The sequence below is a fragment of the Elaeis guineensis genome, chromosome 9, assembly GCF_000442705.2.
Source record: "Elaeis guineensis isolate ETL-2024a chromosome 9, EG11, whole genome shotgun sequence".
NCBI lineage: Eukaryota > Viridiplantae > Streptophyta > Magnoliopsida > Arecales > Arecaceae > Elaeis > Elaeis guineensis.
The window spans coordinates 16,294,604-16,311,771 of record NC_026001.2 but is presented as its reverse complement, the minus strand read 5'-3'; the positions used below and the strand labels follow the sequence as shown (position 1 = coordinate 16,311,771).

The 17,168-nt window shown below is 34.8% G+C and overlaps 1 protein-coding gene across 6 annotated transcripts in view; it reads right to left on the bottom strand.

Moving 5' to 3' along the window:
- Positions 1-6,629: 6,629 nt before the first annotated feature.
- LOC105051433 (protein NRT1/ PTR FAMILY 4.6) overlaps positions 6,630-17,168 on the bottom strand; it is a 31,049-nt gene continuing 20,510 nt past the window's right edge. For 3 of the 6 annotated variants that reach the window (XM_073243176.1, XM_073243175.1, XM_010931884.3), the window contains 5 exons: positions 9,447-9,968; positions 9,058-9,275; positions 8,144-8,584; positions 7,857-7,975; positions 6,630-7,647 (listed from right to left, as the gene is read on the bottom strand). In XM_073243176.1, coding sequence (XP_073099277.1) covers positions 6,774-7,647; positions 7,857-7,975; positions 8,144-8,584; positions 9,058-9,275; positions 9,447-9,534 — 1,740 coding nt within the window. In that variant the 5' untranslated portion in view covers positions 9,535-9,968 and the 3' untranslated portion in view covers positions 6,630-6,773. The remainder of the gene's footprint in view (positions 7,648-7,856; positions 7,976-8,143; positions 8,585-9,057; positions 9,276-9,446; positions 9,969-17,168) is intronic. The other 3 variants (XM_073243178.1, XM_073243177.1, XM_010931885.3) reach the window with 3 other exon arrangements.

Sequence of the window (17,168 nt, the reverse complement as noted above, 5' to 3'; positions counted from 1 at the left end):
CAAGATCAATGTTCAACTTCTAATACTGGCTATCGAAGTTGGATCCAATAAGCTCATCACTATCAAATAGTGAGTGGAACGATAAATTGCTAGTCATTTTTGAAAAAAAATACAGACCTAATTAGTATATGAATTAATCAAACCTAAAGATATGGACTTTAGTCTAAAGATTCTCTCACTATTTTATACGAATTAGTAGCCTCTAACTCTAATTCGAGGAATTACCTTAAGTTTTTAGCGAATACTAGAATCCACACAGACTGCATGCAGGCTCGAGTATGGCTCGACCAACCCATATACATCTATGGATAGGTTCTCAATCAATTATTTTTTTAAATAATTTTTAGTAATTAATTTTGCCTCAAATTTTATTTCAGTAGGTGATGGACCTCTACTGAAATTTTCGATTAGGTCAAACTATTAACATAAATCGACTCAGTGATTCTAACTAATGAATAATCTGATCCGAGTATGGCTTGATCAATCCAACCATTTATCAGATAGTACAATAGAGTCATCATATGATGCAAAATAATTCCATCATTCAATGAAACACCAGACGGATGGCGCCTGCAATGTTAATCAGAAATAATGGACCCATTACCATTCATCTTAATGGAAGGTTATGATCTAGTTATCACCATACTAGCTCATTTTATGTACCTAATAATTTAAAATTTTTAATTAATATAATTTAACATAATTAAATGCATAGACCAGCTAATCTCAATCCTCCCATTGACTTCACCAAGTCAGATCAGAGTGGACTAGAACAAGTCGATCCAACTGACAAGTCATCAATCCTTTCACTGACTTTATCAAGTCATGTCAAGGACAAAGACAAGTTCAACTAAGGGCACCTAAATCAGTTGAACTGATTTTCTAGTAAGCATGGGTTAACCCTAATCATTAAGCGATCTGATCAAAATTTGATTCACCATGTTGGCCAGATAAGTGAGATCAGTGGAAAGGATATGCTATTAACTCGTCATAGACTCAATCTATACAAGTAGCTCTCAATTAATGACCACCGATCAAGACTGCCAATCTTATCTTAAACACCAACTGGTTAATCAGTTTCAATTGAATCTACTTATAGATTTGGGTTCGACCACTGAGCTCAAGATCAAAATCTATTTGGGTCTAATCAAAGACATAGACTCGACCAACTATAACTATTGTATTGGCTCTAAAAAAATTTTGATTTAATCTAATTCAATTTTTGATTAGACTTAATCAATTTCTCTATTTAGTCCATTTGATCTTTGATTCTAATTCTAGGTCTAACCCAATTAAGAGGATCTGATCAAGCTAACCCATAAATCCATCACCCCTATTTTATGCGAATGACATTAGATTTTTAATTCATAATTTTAGATCTAATTTGTTCAACTTAATTCTCAATTAATTTTGAGGCTGTGGGTAGGGATTTGATATTTAAAAATAATTTCAAATTTTATAAAATATTTTTATAATTAATTTTCATGCACGATTATTTATATCTGAAACTTGAATTGGCTTATCCCTGGATTGAGCTGACTCATCATAATGGGTCGACTAAGTTCTGAGATTTAGTTGACTTATTGATGATAAATTGTTAATCATAGTTTCTGTCTGTTTCATTGAGTCAGCTCAACAAAAATTGAGCTGATTAACCAGGATCCTGAGTCGACCCAAACAATACTAAATCGACTGAATAGACGAACTACAACACTTGCAATAATTTTAGATCAAAATAATTCTGCATAAACAGTAATAAAATCAATCATTAATTATTTTAGAACTATTTTAAACATGTTCATGATTCTAGATTTTATTTGCAAAGATTAGATGCAAATACTTTTTATACAATGTATCATATATACAATCTTAGAATTTTACAGAAAAATAAAATTTTCTTTTCGCATTCATCTTCATGGGATATAGTCACAATGGCACCCCTATAGATCATAAGAAGATCCATTTGAATGAAAAAAAGAGAGATCTAATCTCTGTTATCTCCTATGACCGGACAGCCTGGTGACAAACCCAATCTGATTACTTCACTACTGATCATCTAATCTAAATAATTTTGATCTAATCTAAGTTATTTCAGATTTAATTATTATATTTTATTCATATCAAAATCAGATAATAATCATCATAAATAAATTTTACATACTTAAATTTAAAATCAGATTTAATAACGATCAGTACAAACTAGGATAATCTTTGCATTGTAAGAGGTAAATCTTATAGCAGGACAACCTTATACCAGTTTGTGCGATCAGATGTATAACTAATTTTAGATCTAAATATCATATATCAAATTTAATCTAAATTAAATTATAGATCTAAGTGCATATAATATCATGTCATATGGAACCGTGGCTCTAATACCACTGTTGGGATGCGCAGAGGTTTCATACATGCATTTAAAAAATTTTACAATGAAAGAATATTAAATTAAACTATTTAATCTATAAATGCATACATAAAATCTGATCTTAAAACTCTTATAAATGGATAGAGCCCTCTTCACCTGAGGAGGGATGTCATTTCCAGTGGGATGAACTTACACGTCTTAACATGGCCCTCTTCAATGTGGATGAATGCTTTGGCTGATTCTGGTCTCCCTCGAATGAAGAGTGGTCACTGGTTCTCCATCTTCTTTCGGTAACCAGCACCATAGTTCTTGAGTAAAATTCATTTATGTGAGTTAGAGAAAGTCAAGAAAAATCATAGTCATGAGCTCCACATTGTTGATTATTTACATATTTAGGAGACTAAAGCAAGCAAGCAAAGGTTTAGTTAACGAAATGAGTAATGACCATAAAATAAAAAATATTACTAAATTGATGATAAATGAGGCTAATGGCATGTTAATATGATCATATATTTTTTTGCAAAGTTAATGGTTACTATATAAAATTAAATAGAATATAAGTAAAATCGGATATTCGGATATGAATCAGATAGTTGTTTAAGCATATCCATGTCCATTTTTCTTTGACGGATATAGACACAGATATGGATATCAGTCGAATGATTAAATTCTATCTATATCCGGATAGATTCATATACAAAAATAGATTTGGATGGATATTGTCCAGTCCATATTCACCACTAATCCAATTAGCACTCAATCCTTTATTCAACAAACAGTCTTCTCACTGATACATATTACATTATTTGTGCCTTCGGTAATATTTGTACACTGATGTCATAAGTCTCCAATTACTCTGGAAAATAAAAATTTTCACATGCACTGACAATGTGTAGAACTGCGATTAGATTGCAACCACCTCTCCTGTTTGTGAGGAAACCTTATCATCTATGTCAGTCAGCTCTTGAGGAACACGAGGATCATGCCTATATACGTATCTTCTTGCCCGGTACAAATAATTCAAGAGAGCCACCATGTTCTTCTACCATGTTTTTTCTTTTCCTTTCCACCAAAGCTGCCACGCATGTTGCTAATGATGCAGCAGCAAAGCCAATGCCCATGCGTTGCAAGTTGATTTTGCTGTCCCATGGTTCATGAACTTTGTGATTTGAAATACGAAATATATATTTGAGAAAAGAGTTTTGATTTAAAACAGATTTTGACTTGCAGCTAGACTATGTTTAGATACTCTGTCCGTTGGGGATATGCATTGGTATATTCGATACTCTGCTAGTAGGGGTTACGCATAGGTATTTCAATATCCTGCTCGTGGAGATTATATATTAATATTTTAATATCTTATCAGTAAAAATTATGCAGAAGGACATTCAATTACTGCTGGAAGGCTTGTGAATCCAGGACCTTGTGTCTCAAACCTTTGTATGAGTGATATGAGGGTATGTGTATAACACTGAATAAATGGCTGACATTCTTGAAATTGTATGAGTAATACGGGGGTATGGAAATTTTTCTTTATCTTTTTTCCCTTTCAAATCTTCTTGTACTTTTAATATATTGATATATTGTTACATTTTTAATGGTGAGTAGTGATAATATGATGATAATTGGATTCTGAAAGATGGTTTTGCTTCTAATCAATGCGTGAATAGAAGTAAATTGTTTTCCTTTCTGTTTGAATATTTTTGGTACCCCCCCTAAAAAAAAAGGAAAAAAAAAAAATGAACATAGAGAAATTAAAGAAGCCAATAAAATTTTATATTAAATGCTTCTGAGAAACCCCTAGAAATAACAGAACACAGTTCAATTCAACATCCACTTTCTCTAGATATTGGCATTGTGAGTGCAATCTAGGCTGTGGTCCAAGGGTTGCATCTCTTATTTATTTGAATGAGGTTCATGTTTCGACAATTGTTTGACCTGGATAATTTTCTTATTTTATCCTTGAGATAATTGGTGATGCCCCACCAATATTTTAGTTAATTGACAGATGTACCTGAGCTTGTAGCTCAGTTGTACCCTCTTTCGCATTATAAGTGACAGGTTGAGGCTTCAAAACTTGAGAGTTGTTATCCCTTGACCATTTCATCCCACATCTAAGTACTGGTTCCATGAGCATTGGGCTTGGTCTGCCTAGATGCCTATGCTAAGGTTTTGTAGGGGTGGGATGGCTACTGTCTCCTCTATCTGATAATAAATAAAGAAAAAAAGTTGAAAGAAAGAGGATTATAAAGTCCTTCTTTTGTGTTTTTTCCTAGGGTAGGCAAAAAGGATTTTGTCATTATGCAAGTCCTGGTTTGATTCATGATTTAAGTAGAATGAGGGGAATCAGCCAGGTTTATGCCAGTTTACTGTCAAACAATCTTTGTAGCCTACTTTTTTCTCAAGAGTAGAATAGATATTTTAAAAAGCCTACTACCCCTGTTTTTCTCACCTAACCCAATTAATCAGATAAAACTACTCTGCCAGAATGGCAGTCTAAGTTTGTCTTTAGGTGGAAGTAAGTCAGAGGTAGCTCACTGTCTGCTGAACCATTTTTTCTACGCTAGATTTCCATAAGCTCATGCCTCATAGTCAAAATCTTCTTTCCTTGGTGCCCCATTTGCTTCAGAACTCTCTAAAGTCATGCTCCAGTGACCACTTCCTAGGCGCTTATCCTAATTTTTGGTCAAGAGCTCCCCTTCCCTGCACTGCCTTCTGCTTCTGAGTTAGGTAACTGGGGTTAATACTTGTTTAAAGCTTGAGAAAGGATCGACACGGCAAGCATTTGTTCTCCAATGTTTTAGTTTGTGCGTCGATCTTGCTTTGATAGATAAAGGAAAACAATGTCGTTGCCGTCCATTATGCATGCCCGCTCATTCATCAAGAGTGATGGCAATGGAAAAAAAGGCATATGAGGAGTTCTAATTAGATGAGCGAAGTCCTGTGAACATCATGCCTAACCATTTCAACATTCAATGGCATTTCAGTTGCATGCAGCCAAGTGGCTGGTGTGGATTCAGATGCCATTAGAACCTGACATTTTTGGCTTGGAAAACCAATTAGAATCTTCACTATAGAGATGACACACATGCTGATTGTTGCATCTGAACTATTCTTGCACTCATCAACTTTGAGATCAGAATAGAATACAAATTTTTGAGCCAATAAAAAAAATAATAAAAATCCATCAACATGAGTCATGACAGTGATGTCCTAACCAACAATAGAAAGAACCAATGGAAGAAAGAAATTTCCCACGTGTGATGTATGTTGACTCTACTAGTTTAGCGAGATTAACTATTCTATTGATTAATGATGCGCATAGGAATTTTAAAATATTATTTTTTTAGAATAGTTATGTAAATATGGTATGGCCAGATATTTCTAACCTGGCAAACATTGTGTAGGCTCTGATCATTAACATCTGTTTGTTAAAATTTATTAAACTTAGGAATAATTCGTGGCCAGAATCTTGGGATATTCTTCTTATTAATTGGGTGCAGCTCATTTATGGGAGATGGTATCAAGATGGTGACCTCATCCCTTGGGTACCATACCAGGCAGGTTGTTTTGCTTGTCTAGTAATGCAGAAATCTGCTTAAATAAATCAATTAAGTAGTTATTATTTTTCAAGGTTAGAAGGGAATCTTACCGGCGGTAGCATATCAACTACTGTGGAGCCACTAAACTAAAGCCCGGGAGTAATTTATGATATGCTTAATTACTGGATTTTCCTATAAATTACGGGAGGATGAGCAATGAGCAGGGATAGTGATGGAAGTAGGGAGGGTGAAGAAAGATGAGTTGATTTGAGAGTGAAGTTAGTTGTGTGCTTTTAGTTGCAAGATATATGTCATAAGAGAGCTAATGCTATGTATATAAGTTGGCGAAGCTCGTGAATAGTAGCTGAATTTAATATTCTGCATCCTGAACTATTTATGTCTACATCATCTATGTTGAGGTTGGATGATCAATATCTACGTCATCCAGAGTAGAATCCATTTTTGTGAGTTAGAGAAAGTCAAGAATAATCATTGTCATAAGCTTCACACGGTTGACTATTTACAGATTTAGGCGACTTGAGCAAGCAAAGGTTAGGTAACGAAATGAATAAGCACCATATGACGCTCTTATTTACATCAGTTAATAGTTTATAAGACATGTCACCATCCATACTGCATTAGCTAGATGAGGACGTCAAATTTAATTATTCTTTTTTTTTCTTCTTTCCTTTTTGTGTAAAATCCTTTAATTCTTCATCATATTGTCTATTGTAACAAACAGTCTTCTTACTGATGCATTTACATTGTTTGTGCTTTCAATAATATTCATACACTGATATCGCAAATTTTTAATTATTCTGGAAGATAACAACTGTCACATGCACCGACCATATGTAGAGATGCGATTAAATTGCAACCACGTCTTTTGTTTTGGAGGAATCCTTATCATCTATTTCAGTCAGCTCTTGAGGTATACGGGGATCATGCCTATAGACATACCTCCTTGCCCAGTACATATAATTGAAGAGAGCCACCAGTTCAAGGATTGTAACTAACCAATAAAACCAATCAAGGTGGCTCTTGTTCAAGTTGGCTCCCTCTAGCCACCCCCTTCCACTAGCACCATGTCTGGTAGCTTTGTTCACCATGTCGACCAGGAAAGTTCCCAACAGGGATGCCAACCCAAGTACACACCAGAATATGGCTGTTCCTATTGATTTCATTCCTCTTGAAGCTTCGCCATTAAAGAATTCCAGTAATCCAACAAAGGAAGTTACATCAACAATGCCCAAAAGAAAGAACTGCAGTGCGAGCCAAAATACAGACATGGGGACACCAGTTTCAAAGTCTTCTAGCCCATGCTCTTCTACTATGTTTTTTCTCTTCCTTTCCACCAATGCCGCCACACATGTTGCTAATGCTGAAGCAGCGAAACCAATGCCCACGCGTTGCAAGTTAGTAATACCTCCTACGTATCCTGTGATCCTTCGTGCGAAGGGCACAATGAATTGATCATAGATTACCAGGATCACCATCTGAAAGATCACTGGAATTACAAAGAGAGTTGCAGGGGAGATGTGGATCTTCCCAAGCTTTGTGTTCATAGTGCTGCCTTGCTGGACAGTGAATGTCAAGAGAACAGGCGTAGGTAAGTAACCAAGCACAGTGCTGATTAAGATGGGAAGCATTCGAAGTACAATTTTCGTCTCCTCCACTTGTGTTACAGTGCAGGACCAAGTTCCTGTGTCTCCATGATTAATTGAAGCTTTATCAAGGAATCTGATAAGCACAAAAAAGAACATTTGTCAATGATTATATGAACACGCAAGTCATTATGTAAACAATGATGCTACTTAAAAGGTTTAGTTGGGACAGCAAATTGTTTTAGATGCTACATGATGCGAGATGTTAATTCTTTTGTGTCACTGTTTTTTTCTGAAAACATGAACATACATAAAATAGAGACACTAGATGATCTTGAGACTCACTTGAAACCCTTTGTGTGAGGAAGGACTTCAATGATATCCATATCCTCACAATTATGTTGCAGTTGGTTTACATTTTCAGGCAACACGAGCTTTCGATTTTTGAACGCAGCCACAAAAACCTGAAGTGGGGAAGATCAGCAAAATATAGCACTCGAACCCATACGTCTGATTTAAATTTGTTTGTAAGAAACTTGAGACATACTGATGAACAAAACATATTAGAAGAATTTTGAGCCCTACAATCGAACATGTCATATTAAATTTATCTTCTAGTTTAGAAGATTTACCTGCACTATTCGAGTCAGAGGACTTCCTTTTGGTATCTGATTGCGATAGAAAGAGACACCACTAGCTACTGCTAGCACTCCTAGGAGAATTGCAAGTGCAGAGACACCAAAACCAATATCCCATCCCTTGTTGTTCTCAATCCACACCACAAGTGTGAGGCCTATGAAACCTCCCAATGAAATTCCAAAGGTGAACCAGTTGAAAAAGCTGGTCTTGAGTTGTAACTCAACTGGGTCCTTGTCGTCGAATTGATCTCCTCCCAAAGATGGCAAGGAAGCACGCACGCAGCCCTCACCCAAAGCAGTGGTGTACAGAGCAATATAAAGCAGGGCAGAGTTGAAGCCATGAACTTGCTCGCAATTGTTCTGTTGCCCATTCATGTCACAGTCTGATGGATGGAGTGATGGGAGGTGTGCTTGCAATGCTAGCAACGCATAACCCTGAAATAGGAGATTTGTGAGATAAAATAGCTCTAATTTCCATATCAATTTGTTAAATAAACCAAGAGCAGAACATCTTTGGCAGGTATGTCATATTGTATCATTGTAATTTCTGTTATCATCATAACTTCTAGCTTGGGCATCTTTGAAACAAATCTCCTTGTTGGTCACTATTTGTGTGTAAATGTACTTGTGCTAACTGCTATTAAGTGTAGAACTTTAATAATCTTTTACCTCCATTATTCTTTACATATAAAAATTTATGTGACCCTTAATATTAAGCAACTTATGGAACAGGTCTCAAGATTTCGATTCCACGATACAAAATTAAGAACAGAGAATGGAAAAAGAAAGGCAAGATATTTTCAATGAGCCGAACTCTTTTCAGATAGATAAATATGTACATATAAATAAGAACAAACAAATAGAGAAGCTGCATGAGTTCATGCAGCAGAAAGGGAGAGACGTGTCACCAAGAAGTCCACAGGGCCGAATATGAGTATGGTTTTAAATCGTGTGATGTATGAGTCTGAAAGAAAAGCTCCCAACAGAGCAAAGCCGCATGCGGCACCGATAAAGTTTGTGACTGTGGTTGAAGAGCTTGAAATGCCCATATGCATGGTGCCTTGTAGGTAGTTAACCAAGTTCAGCATGTTGGGCACAAAGGCTATGTTTCCCATCACTACCATGACTGCAAAATGAGCAAACTCGTTAATTCTTAAACAGCAGACATCAAAATCCCACTTTTTGTCACTTTTTTGCTTTGTTCTTGTTATGTCTATAAAACCACATAAGATTTGTCAGCACCAATTTTGCAATCAGATGAGTAGAAGAACAAAGAGCAGTGTGTGAGGCTACTTACAGTAGATGAAATATGAACTTCTGACTCCACCATGCTTCTTTTTGTTGACTGGATTTCCCTTCCAATCCACAAAGACCTGGGTAGCCATGGTGCTCTCGGAACAACTTCAAGCTTCTGTTCAAGTGCTGTTTGAGCTTATGGTTCTCCAATGCAATCCAAGAAGCCGGGGTCATATACCCACTTTGGATGGATTATAATAAGATAAACCTATTATTCTGAAAAAGGCTATTGATTGGATAAAGGCCACTTGATGATCGGACTGACCAACGGTAAAATCAGAAAATAAAATATCACAGAACGGGAGTAGCACGGTTGGACCAACTTGCTCATTCATAAATTGTTGTGCTACCCATCACAAACAAAGAAGCTTCCATTTTCCATTATCCTCGATCATGACTGAGCTAAAGTCTTCGTTATCTTGCATCACCCATGTGATAAATTATGATAAGAATCATATTTTACCACAGCCCTTTGTCGCGTCAACGTCTTTGATGACTACGTACAACCGAACACCACCTAATGCTGCAAACGACAAAAAATTTTGCCGGTAAAATTCAATGAGATGGTGAAATATATGCCGGGTTATCCTATCATATAAAAGGTTATTTTCATGTTTCGAGCCACTGAACTCGACGTTGCAACAAGGCAACCTTACTGTTGGGCAAGGCTCGGCCTCTTCTACCATCCAGTAGTTTATGCACATAAGAACGAAAACCAAAAAAAGTTACTGCAGAGAAGGTTGTCGTCTTCTATCAGGTTCCTATAATGTGCATGGAAAACGGGACGATCAACAAAGTGGGGGATGGCAACGGTAGTATGAGAAGTGAAGGAAAAGGAGTTGAAAGGCTAGGAGTTAGTTGCATCTCTCATCGTAGGATTTACGTCACCTCAGAGCTAAATTAATTTATTTATACAAGTCAGAGGAACTAATGATATTCACTTGATACTAGCAAAGCACATCACTGTTCATGTCCTCATAAGATACCTTGAATTGATCAACATTTAGGAGTTAAACCTACCTATCCCACCCCCCCAGAAAAAAAAAAGATAAACCTACTTATTATAAGTTTGAAAAATTCATGAATATTTTATCTTAAAAAATAAATTCAGGAATACACAACTGACATGAGCTTCATACGCTTGGTAGTTTACAAACTTAGGAGACTTGAGCAAGAAAGGTTAGGTAAGCAAACAATATTTTATATGTAGAACTCAGCTGATAGTTTGTAACATGATTCTGTAATATTCTGTTTTAAAAATCAAGCCCACTCTATTTTGGCCCATCAAGCCCATAGAGAAAAATAAAATAAAATTGAACGAAGACTCCCAAGGGGAGTCTTCTTCTTCCTCCCCTTGCCCGACTAGATCAAGGACTCTTAAGACAACTAGAAACCCTACGAAGGGCCTATAAAATCTTTCCTTCCTCCTCCATTGCCGACCATGACGAGCACCAGTTTCTTCCTCTTCTTTCTTTCAGATTTTTCCGTTGAAGCCGTCCATGCCTTCCTTGGGTTTGCCTCAAATTCTAACCAGTGATCTCATCGGAGTTGGAGGTAAGCCCCGGCCTCCTTCCTCTCTTCCTTCTCCTCCTCATGGCCTAGCGCACCCTCGCTGGCCATCGGATTTGTCGAAAAATCCACAAAAGAATAAGATCTTATTTTGCTCTGTTTAGTCGAGCCATCTCTCTCCCTTTTTCGGCCACTAGTGCCGCCGCCCATGGTGCCATACCCTAGGTTTGAACCTCCATCTCTCTACCTATCTTCTTCGAAGGTCATGACCATCGGTGATTGGCCAATGATCGGAGAAAATTTAAGGAAAGGGGGCGGTCCCCTGTTTTTTCGATTTCTTCTAAATTCTCGTCGGTCGAACCTCGCCGCTAGCCATCTTTGGCTCCACCGCTATCGATCGCCACTGCCAAACCACCAACCGTGCTGCCGTACCTTGCCGGAGCACGAGCCACCAAGCCCACCCTCATGTCCCTCCTCTGTTCGGCCAGAAAAAGAAAGAAGAAAAGAAAAGAAAGAAGAAGAAGAAAAGAAAAAGAAAAAAAAAAAGACAAAAAGATTTTCTTTCTCTCCTCTCTCTCTCCTTCTCTCTCTAAGATCTTTCAACTCTCTCTCTTTCTCTCTCTAACTGCATTATGGATCCTAGGACAAACTTGAGATAAAAATAATATGATCTGGAATCGCTTCGAAAGTCATGCAGTAGGTTGGATCCCAGTCTGGTCCTTATTTGAAATTTATAACATCTGATCACAGTTAATCCATATTGAGTCATCTTGATATGACCTCTGATGATCTCAATCATGATTGCGTCTTCTGAAGGATATGAAGATTCTCTCTTTACTTTCTCTCTCTACTTTTTCTCTCATGACTGACTTGCTCTCTCTAAGAAGACCTATGAATTCTGTACTGAGTCATGCCTTCATCTTCTAGGGACTCATATTGACTCTAACAAGATGATCTAAAGCTGCTTTGATATTCGTGCTGTATATAACCTTATTTGGTCATGTCAAGTATCTTTCAAATTTATTATTAATGAACTCTGTTGATTGATCTTGATCTTGATCCGATCTGTGCTTCACAATTCTTTGATCAAGTCACTTAAATTTGACCCTCGGCTCGGAGATCCTGAATTATCCTAGTATTTGAATGGTCCGACACATCCAATCAATAGTCTTCTTTTCCTATGATTTAATCTTATTATATTCATCGAATAGAAATTGATGATGATTTGATATTTTAAATAGGATAAGCTGATTCTTCTAGTAAAGTCTGAAGATCTAAGATGAACGAGATAAGTAGATCTTACGCTCCTTATTTATTTTTTTAAATAATCATATTTTTTATGCAAAGAATTACTGTTGATGAAATCATATTTTTTATAAAATAAGGATCAGCATATGTGATATAAAAAAGTATATTTTATTATGAGTATTGATTTCATGAATATGTTTTATGAAAATAACATGATTATGAAGCATGAATTTTATTTTTTTTTTATCTATGTATATATATATTTTAAAAAAAAGATATAAAGATTTCAAAGACTCTTAAATAGCTATGAATGAATCTTTATGGAAAAGTCGACATTCGGAGCTAGCATCCATAAGAACATAGACCCTGTCAGTAGGTATAAAGTTGGCATATAAAATATGAACTTATCAATTAAGAATACTGGCTCGGTTATGGGTATAAAGTGACCATAATACGAATATCTATGAGCAAGATTTAAAAATATGATATGGACACATGGCAAGAATAATTTACGAAATATGTTTATGAAATGTTCATGATTTATGCATGTATGATTGGTTTATGATTTATTTTATTATATATTTTATAAAATATTTTATTTTATATTATCTGTTATTTTTTAAATATTGCATTATCATGAAAAAATTTATGCTTGATCTGATAAGGAAGCGTCAGTTTTATTTACTGGGCTTGTGTAGCTCATATTCTTTTTATTTTTTTTTATAAAAAAAAAATTAATTTTAATGAAGAAAATCTAGGCCTGGAGATCTGAGAAGCAAGCTTGAAAATTTTATAGTGAAAGTTTAGTTTATTTTATGATTATGGATTGGTAGTTATTTATTTATAAATTTTGAGACTTGGGTTTAGTATTATCTTTTGAATTTAGTCGCTCTAAACTAATATTGGTTTAATTATTTGATGAATAATGAAATTAAATCTTTTATTTGATGTATTTTAGCTGATTATGATTGATTGGTTTCATATTATCGTGGATCCCATCCCTCGATAGCATGGTCGTATTATGTCCTGGATTTGGGGCATGACATTTTATGATATCAGAGCCTAGGTTATAATTACTTGGGACTGTGGATTAAGTGATTAGGGCATGATATAAGTAATATTAGAGCTTAGGTTATGATCAATAGGGACTATGACTTAAGTGAGATTTAAATATAAAGGTTATGATCATAAGAAACATGATGGAAGTGGCAGAAAGAATTCAAAGTCTGGATTTCGGATCAATAGACATTATAATAAATTTTTTTTACAAAAAGTGGTATACGATGTGTATTAAAGAATTGGATGAATTATATTTTGAATTTCAATAAATAAGGTTTGACTTAAGTATGAGAGATGTTGACTCTAAAATAAAATAGGATATATTGATATGTTGTATTGAGTATACTTGTTCAATTGTTATTTAGATGATTTTGAAGTTTTAAACTTGATATGGGTGAAGATCATGACGACTTTTTAAATTTTGATGTTAATTATTTGATCATTATAATTTTAGATTTATTAAAATAAATTTATTTAGGATATGGCTTAAAAAAGAATTACTTCATACAGAAAATAAATATTTTTCGAACATTGAACCTATAAGAGGATCATGTATAAAATTTGTAAAAAAATAAAAAAATATATATTTAATTTATTTGTGGATTGGATGACATGTACATATTAGTGGAATCTTTAATAATTTATATTGCCATCTTTTATATTAGATTACTTAATCTTTCTTAAGTCTGTTGAAGATAATAGAGTACATTAATTATTTTTAGTCAAAGTTTAGGTTTTGAAGCTGATCTAAGGTATCTTGCTATTATCAGATTTTTAAAAAAATTATATGAGTTTTTAATAAATAAGCGATAAGATTTCATGTCGATTTATTTATTGATGTAAGAGTCATGCTAAAAGAAGCTATCCATAAGAGATAACCAAACTGATTCTACTTACAATGGTATTAACTTGAGACCTTCTAATTTGTTGGAGGTTTGGGTTAATCATTTTATAAAGAAAGGTTAGTTTGAAATTATCTCAATTGCCAACAAATCTAGAGTTAACTTACTTCAAATTAATTCTAGATATATTGAATTCTAGATGAGCGGTGAAAGCTTATGCAATGATTTCAAATATAGAAAATAGATCAAGATTTAATTTTAATATGGCATGCTCGAGGAATAGTAAAGATAAAAAAATTTAAAATTTTATTCTAGTTCTATCTAAAAAAAAATTGAAAGGTTGGATCTTTTGCTGGGATTCTTCTGATAGCCTTGGAGACTTCGATAGGTTCATATCAAAGTGCATAATAGAAATATGGTGGCTGAATTATACTAAAACTAGTTAAGAATACTAATACAGTAAGTGATATGAATGGAGATTTGATTTTTGTAAAAAAGACCACTATTAATAAATGAAAGGATAAGATTATTGATTCTTGGGCTTGTTTAGATGTTGCAATACTATCTTCGATAATTGATTCTTTTATTATAGTAATGGTTCGAAGAATTTTGAGCATCTAATGCTTTAGACTTTTTTATGTTTATAAAGAATAGATATGATCGATTATGATTTTCATGTGAAATTAATCAAGAGCAAATAATTTCGTAGGCAAAGAATTATAATATTTTAAATCAACATTAAGAGATCAAAGAAATTCATTATCTTGCAAATAGAAATAATCTAATTTCGAAATACCATATAGTTATTTATGTTGAAAACTCATGGAACAAGTACTTTAAGATGTAAATAATTTAGAAGCTTAAGGACAATACGAGGGTTATGTATTTTAATGTTGGAAACCTCAAGTATGTCAAGTTTTGAGGATAAAACTTTTTTTAAGGGGGGTAAAATATAATATCCTATTTTAAAAATCAAGCCCACTCGATTTTGGCCCATCAAGCCCACAAAGTAAAAAAAATTGAACGAAGACTCCCAACGAGAGTCTTCTTCTTCCTCCTCTTGCCCGACTAGATCAAGGACTCCTAGGACAACTAGAAACCTTAGGAAGAGCCTATAAAATCCTCCTTTCCTCCTCTATTGTCGGCCACAACAAGCATCAGTTTCTTCCTCTTTTTTCTTTCAGAGTTTTTTGTTGAAGCCATCCATGCCTTCCTTGGGTTTGCCTCAAATTCTCATCGAAGACCTCACCAGAGTCGGAGGTAAATCCTGACCCTCCTTCCTCTTTTCCTTCTCCTCCTTCCCATGGCCTAGCGCACCCTCGCCAGCCGTCGGGTTCATCAAAAAATCCACAAAAGAACAAGATCTGTTTTGCTCTGTTTGGCCGAGCCATCTCCCTCCCTTTTCTAGCCACCAGCACTGTCGCCGATGGTGCCATACCTTTAGGTTTGGACCCCCACCTCTTAACCTATCTTTTTCAAAGGTCATGGCCGTCGGTGATTGACCAATGATTGGAGAAAATTCAAGGAAAAGGGGTGGTCCCTTATTTTTTTGATTTCTTCTAAATTCTCATCAGCCGAATCTCACCACCGACCATCTTTGGCTCCACCACCATCGGTCGCCGCTGTTAGACCATCGATCATGCCACCGCACCTCGTCGGAGCACGAGCCACCAAGCCCCTCCTCGTGTCCCTCCTCTGTTCGGCCAGGAAAAAAATAAGAAAAGAAAAGAAAGAAGAAGAAGAAAAGAAAAGGAAAAAAAGAAAAAGAAAAAGAGAGAAAAAGATTTTTTCTCTCTCTCCTTCTCTCTCTAATGTCTTTCTACTCTCTCTCTTTCTCTCTCTAACTGCATCACGGATTCTAAGATAAATTTGAGATGAAAATAATATGATCTAGAATCGCTTCGAAAGTTATGCAGTAGGTTGGATCCCAGCTTGGCCCTTATTTAAAATTTATAGCACCTGATCACAGTTAATCTATATTGAGTCATCTTGATATGACTTCTGATGATCTCAATCATGATTGCTTTTTCTGAAGGATACAAAAATATTTTTTTTATTTTCTCTCTCTACTTTCTTTCTCATGACCGACTTTCTCTCTAAGAAGGACTATGAATCATGTACTGAGTCATGCCTTCATCTTCTAAGGACTCATGTTGACTCCAACAAGATGATCCAAAGCTGCTTTGATATCCGTGCTGTATGTAACCTTATTTGGCCATATCAAGTATCTTTCAAATTCATTATTAATGAATCCTATTGATTGATCTTAATCTTGATCCGATCTGTGCTTCACAATATCTTGATCAAGTTACTTAAATCTGACCCTCAGCTCAGAGATCCTCAATTGTCCTAATATCTGGATGGTCCGACACGTTTAGTCAACAGTCCTCTTTTCTTATAATTTAATCTTATTATATTCATCGAATAGAAATTGATGATGATTTGATATTTTAAATAGGATTAGCTGATTCTTCTAATGAAATCTGAAAATATAAGATGAATGAGGTAAGTGGATTTTATATTTCTTATTTATTTTTTTAAATAATCATATTTTTCATACAAAAAATTACTGTTGATAAAATCATATTTTTTATAAAATAAAGATCCGCATATGTGATATAAAAAAATATATTTTATTATGAGTATTGATTCTATGAATGTGTTTTATGAAAATAATATGATTATGAAGCATGAATTTTATTATTTTTTCCATCTATGTATATGTATGTTTTAAGAAAAAAATATCAAGATTTCAAAAACTCTCAAATAGCTATGAACGAATCCCTATAGGAAGGTCGACATTCGGATCTAGCATCCATAAGAACACAGGCCCTACCAGCGGGTATAAAGTTAGCATATGAAACATGAATTTATCGATTAAGAACACTGACCCTGTCACGGGTATAAAGTGACTATAGCACGAATATCTGTGAGTAAGATTTAGAAACATGATATGGACACACGACAAGAATAATTTATGAAATATGTTTATGAAATATTCATGATTTATGCATGTATGATTGGTTTATGATTTATTTTATTATATGTTCTATGAAATACTTAAT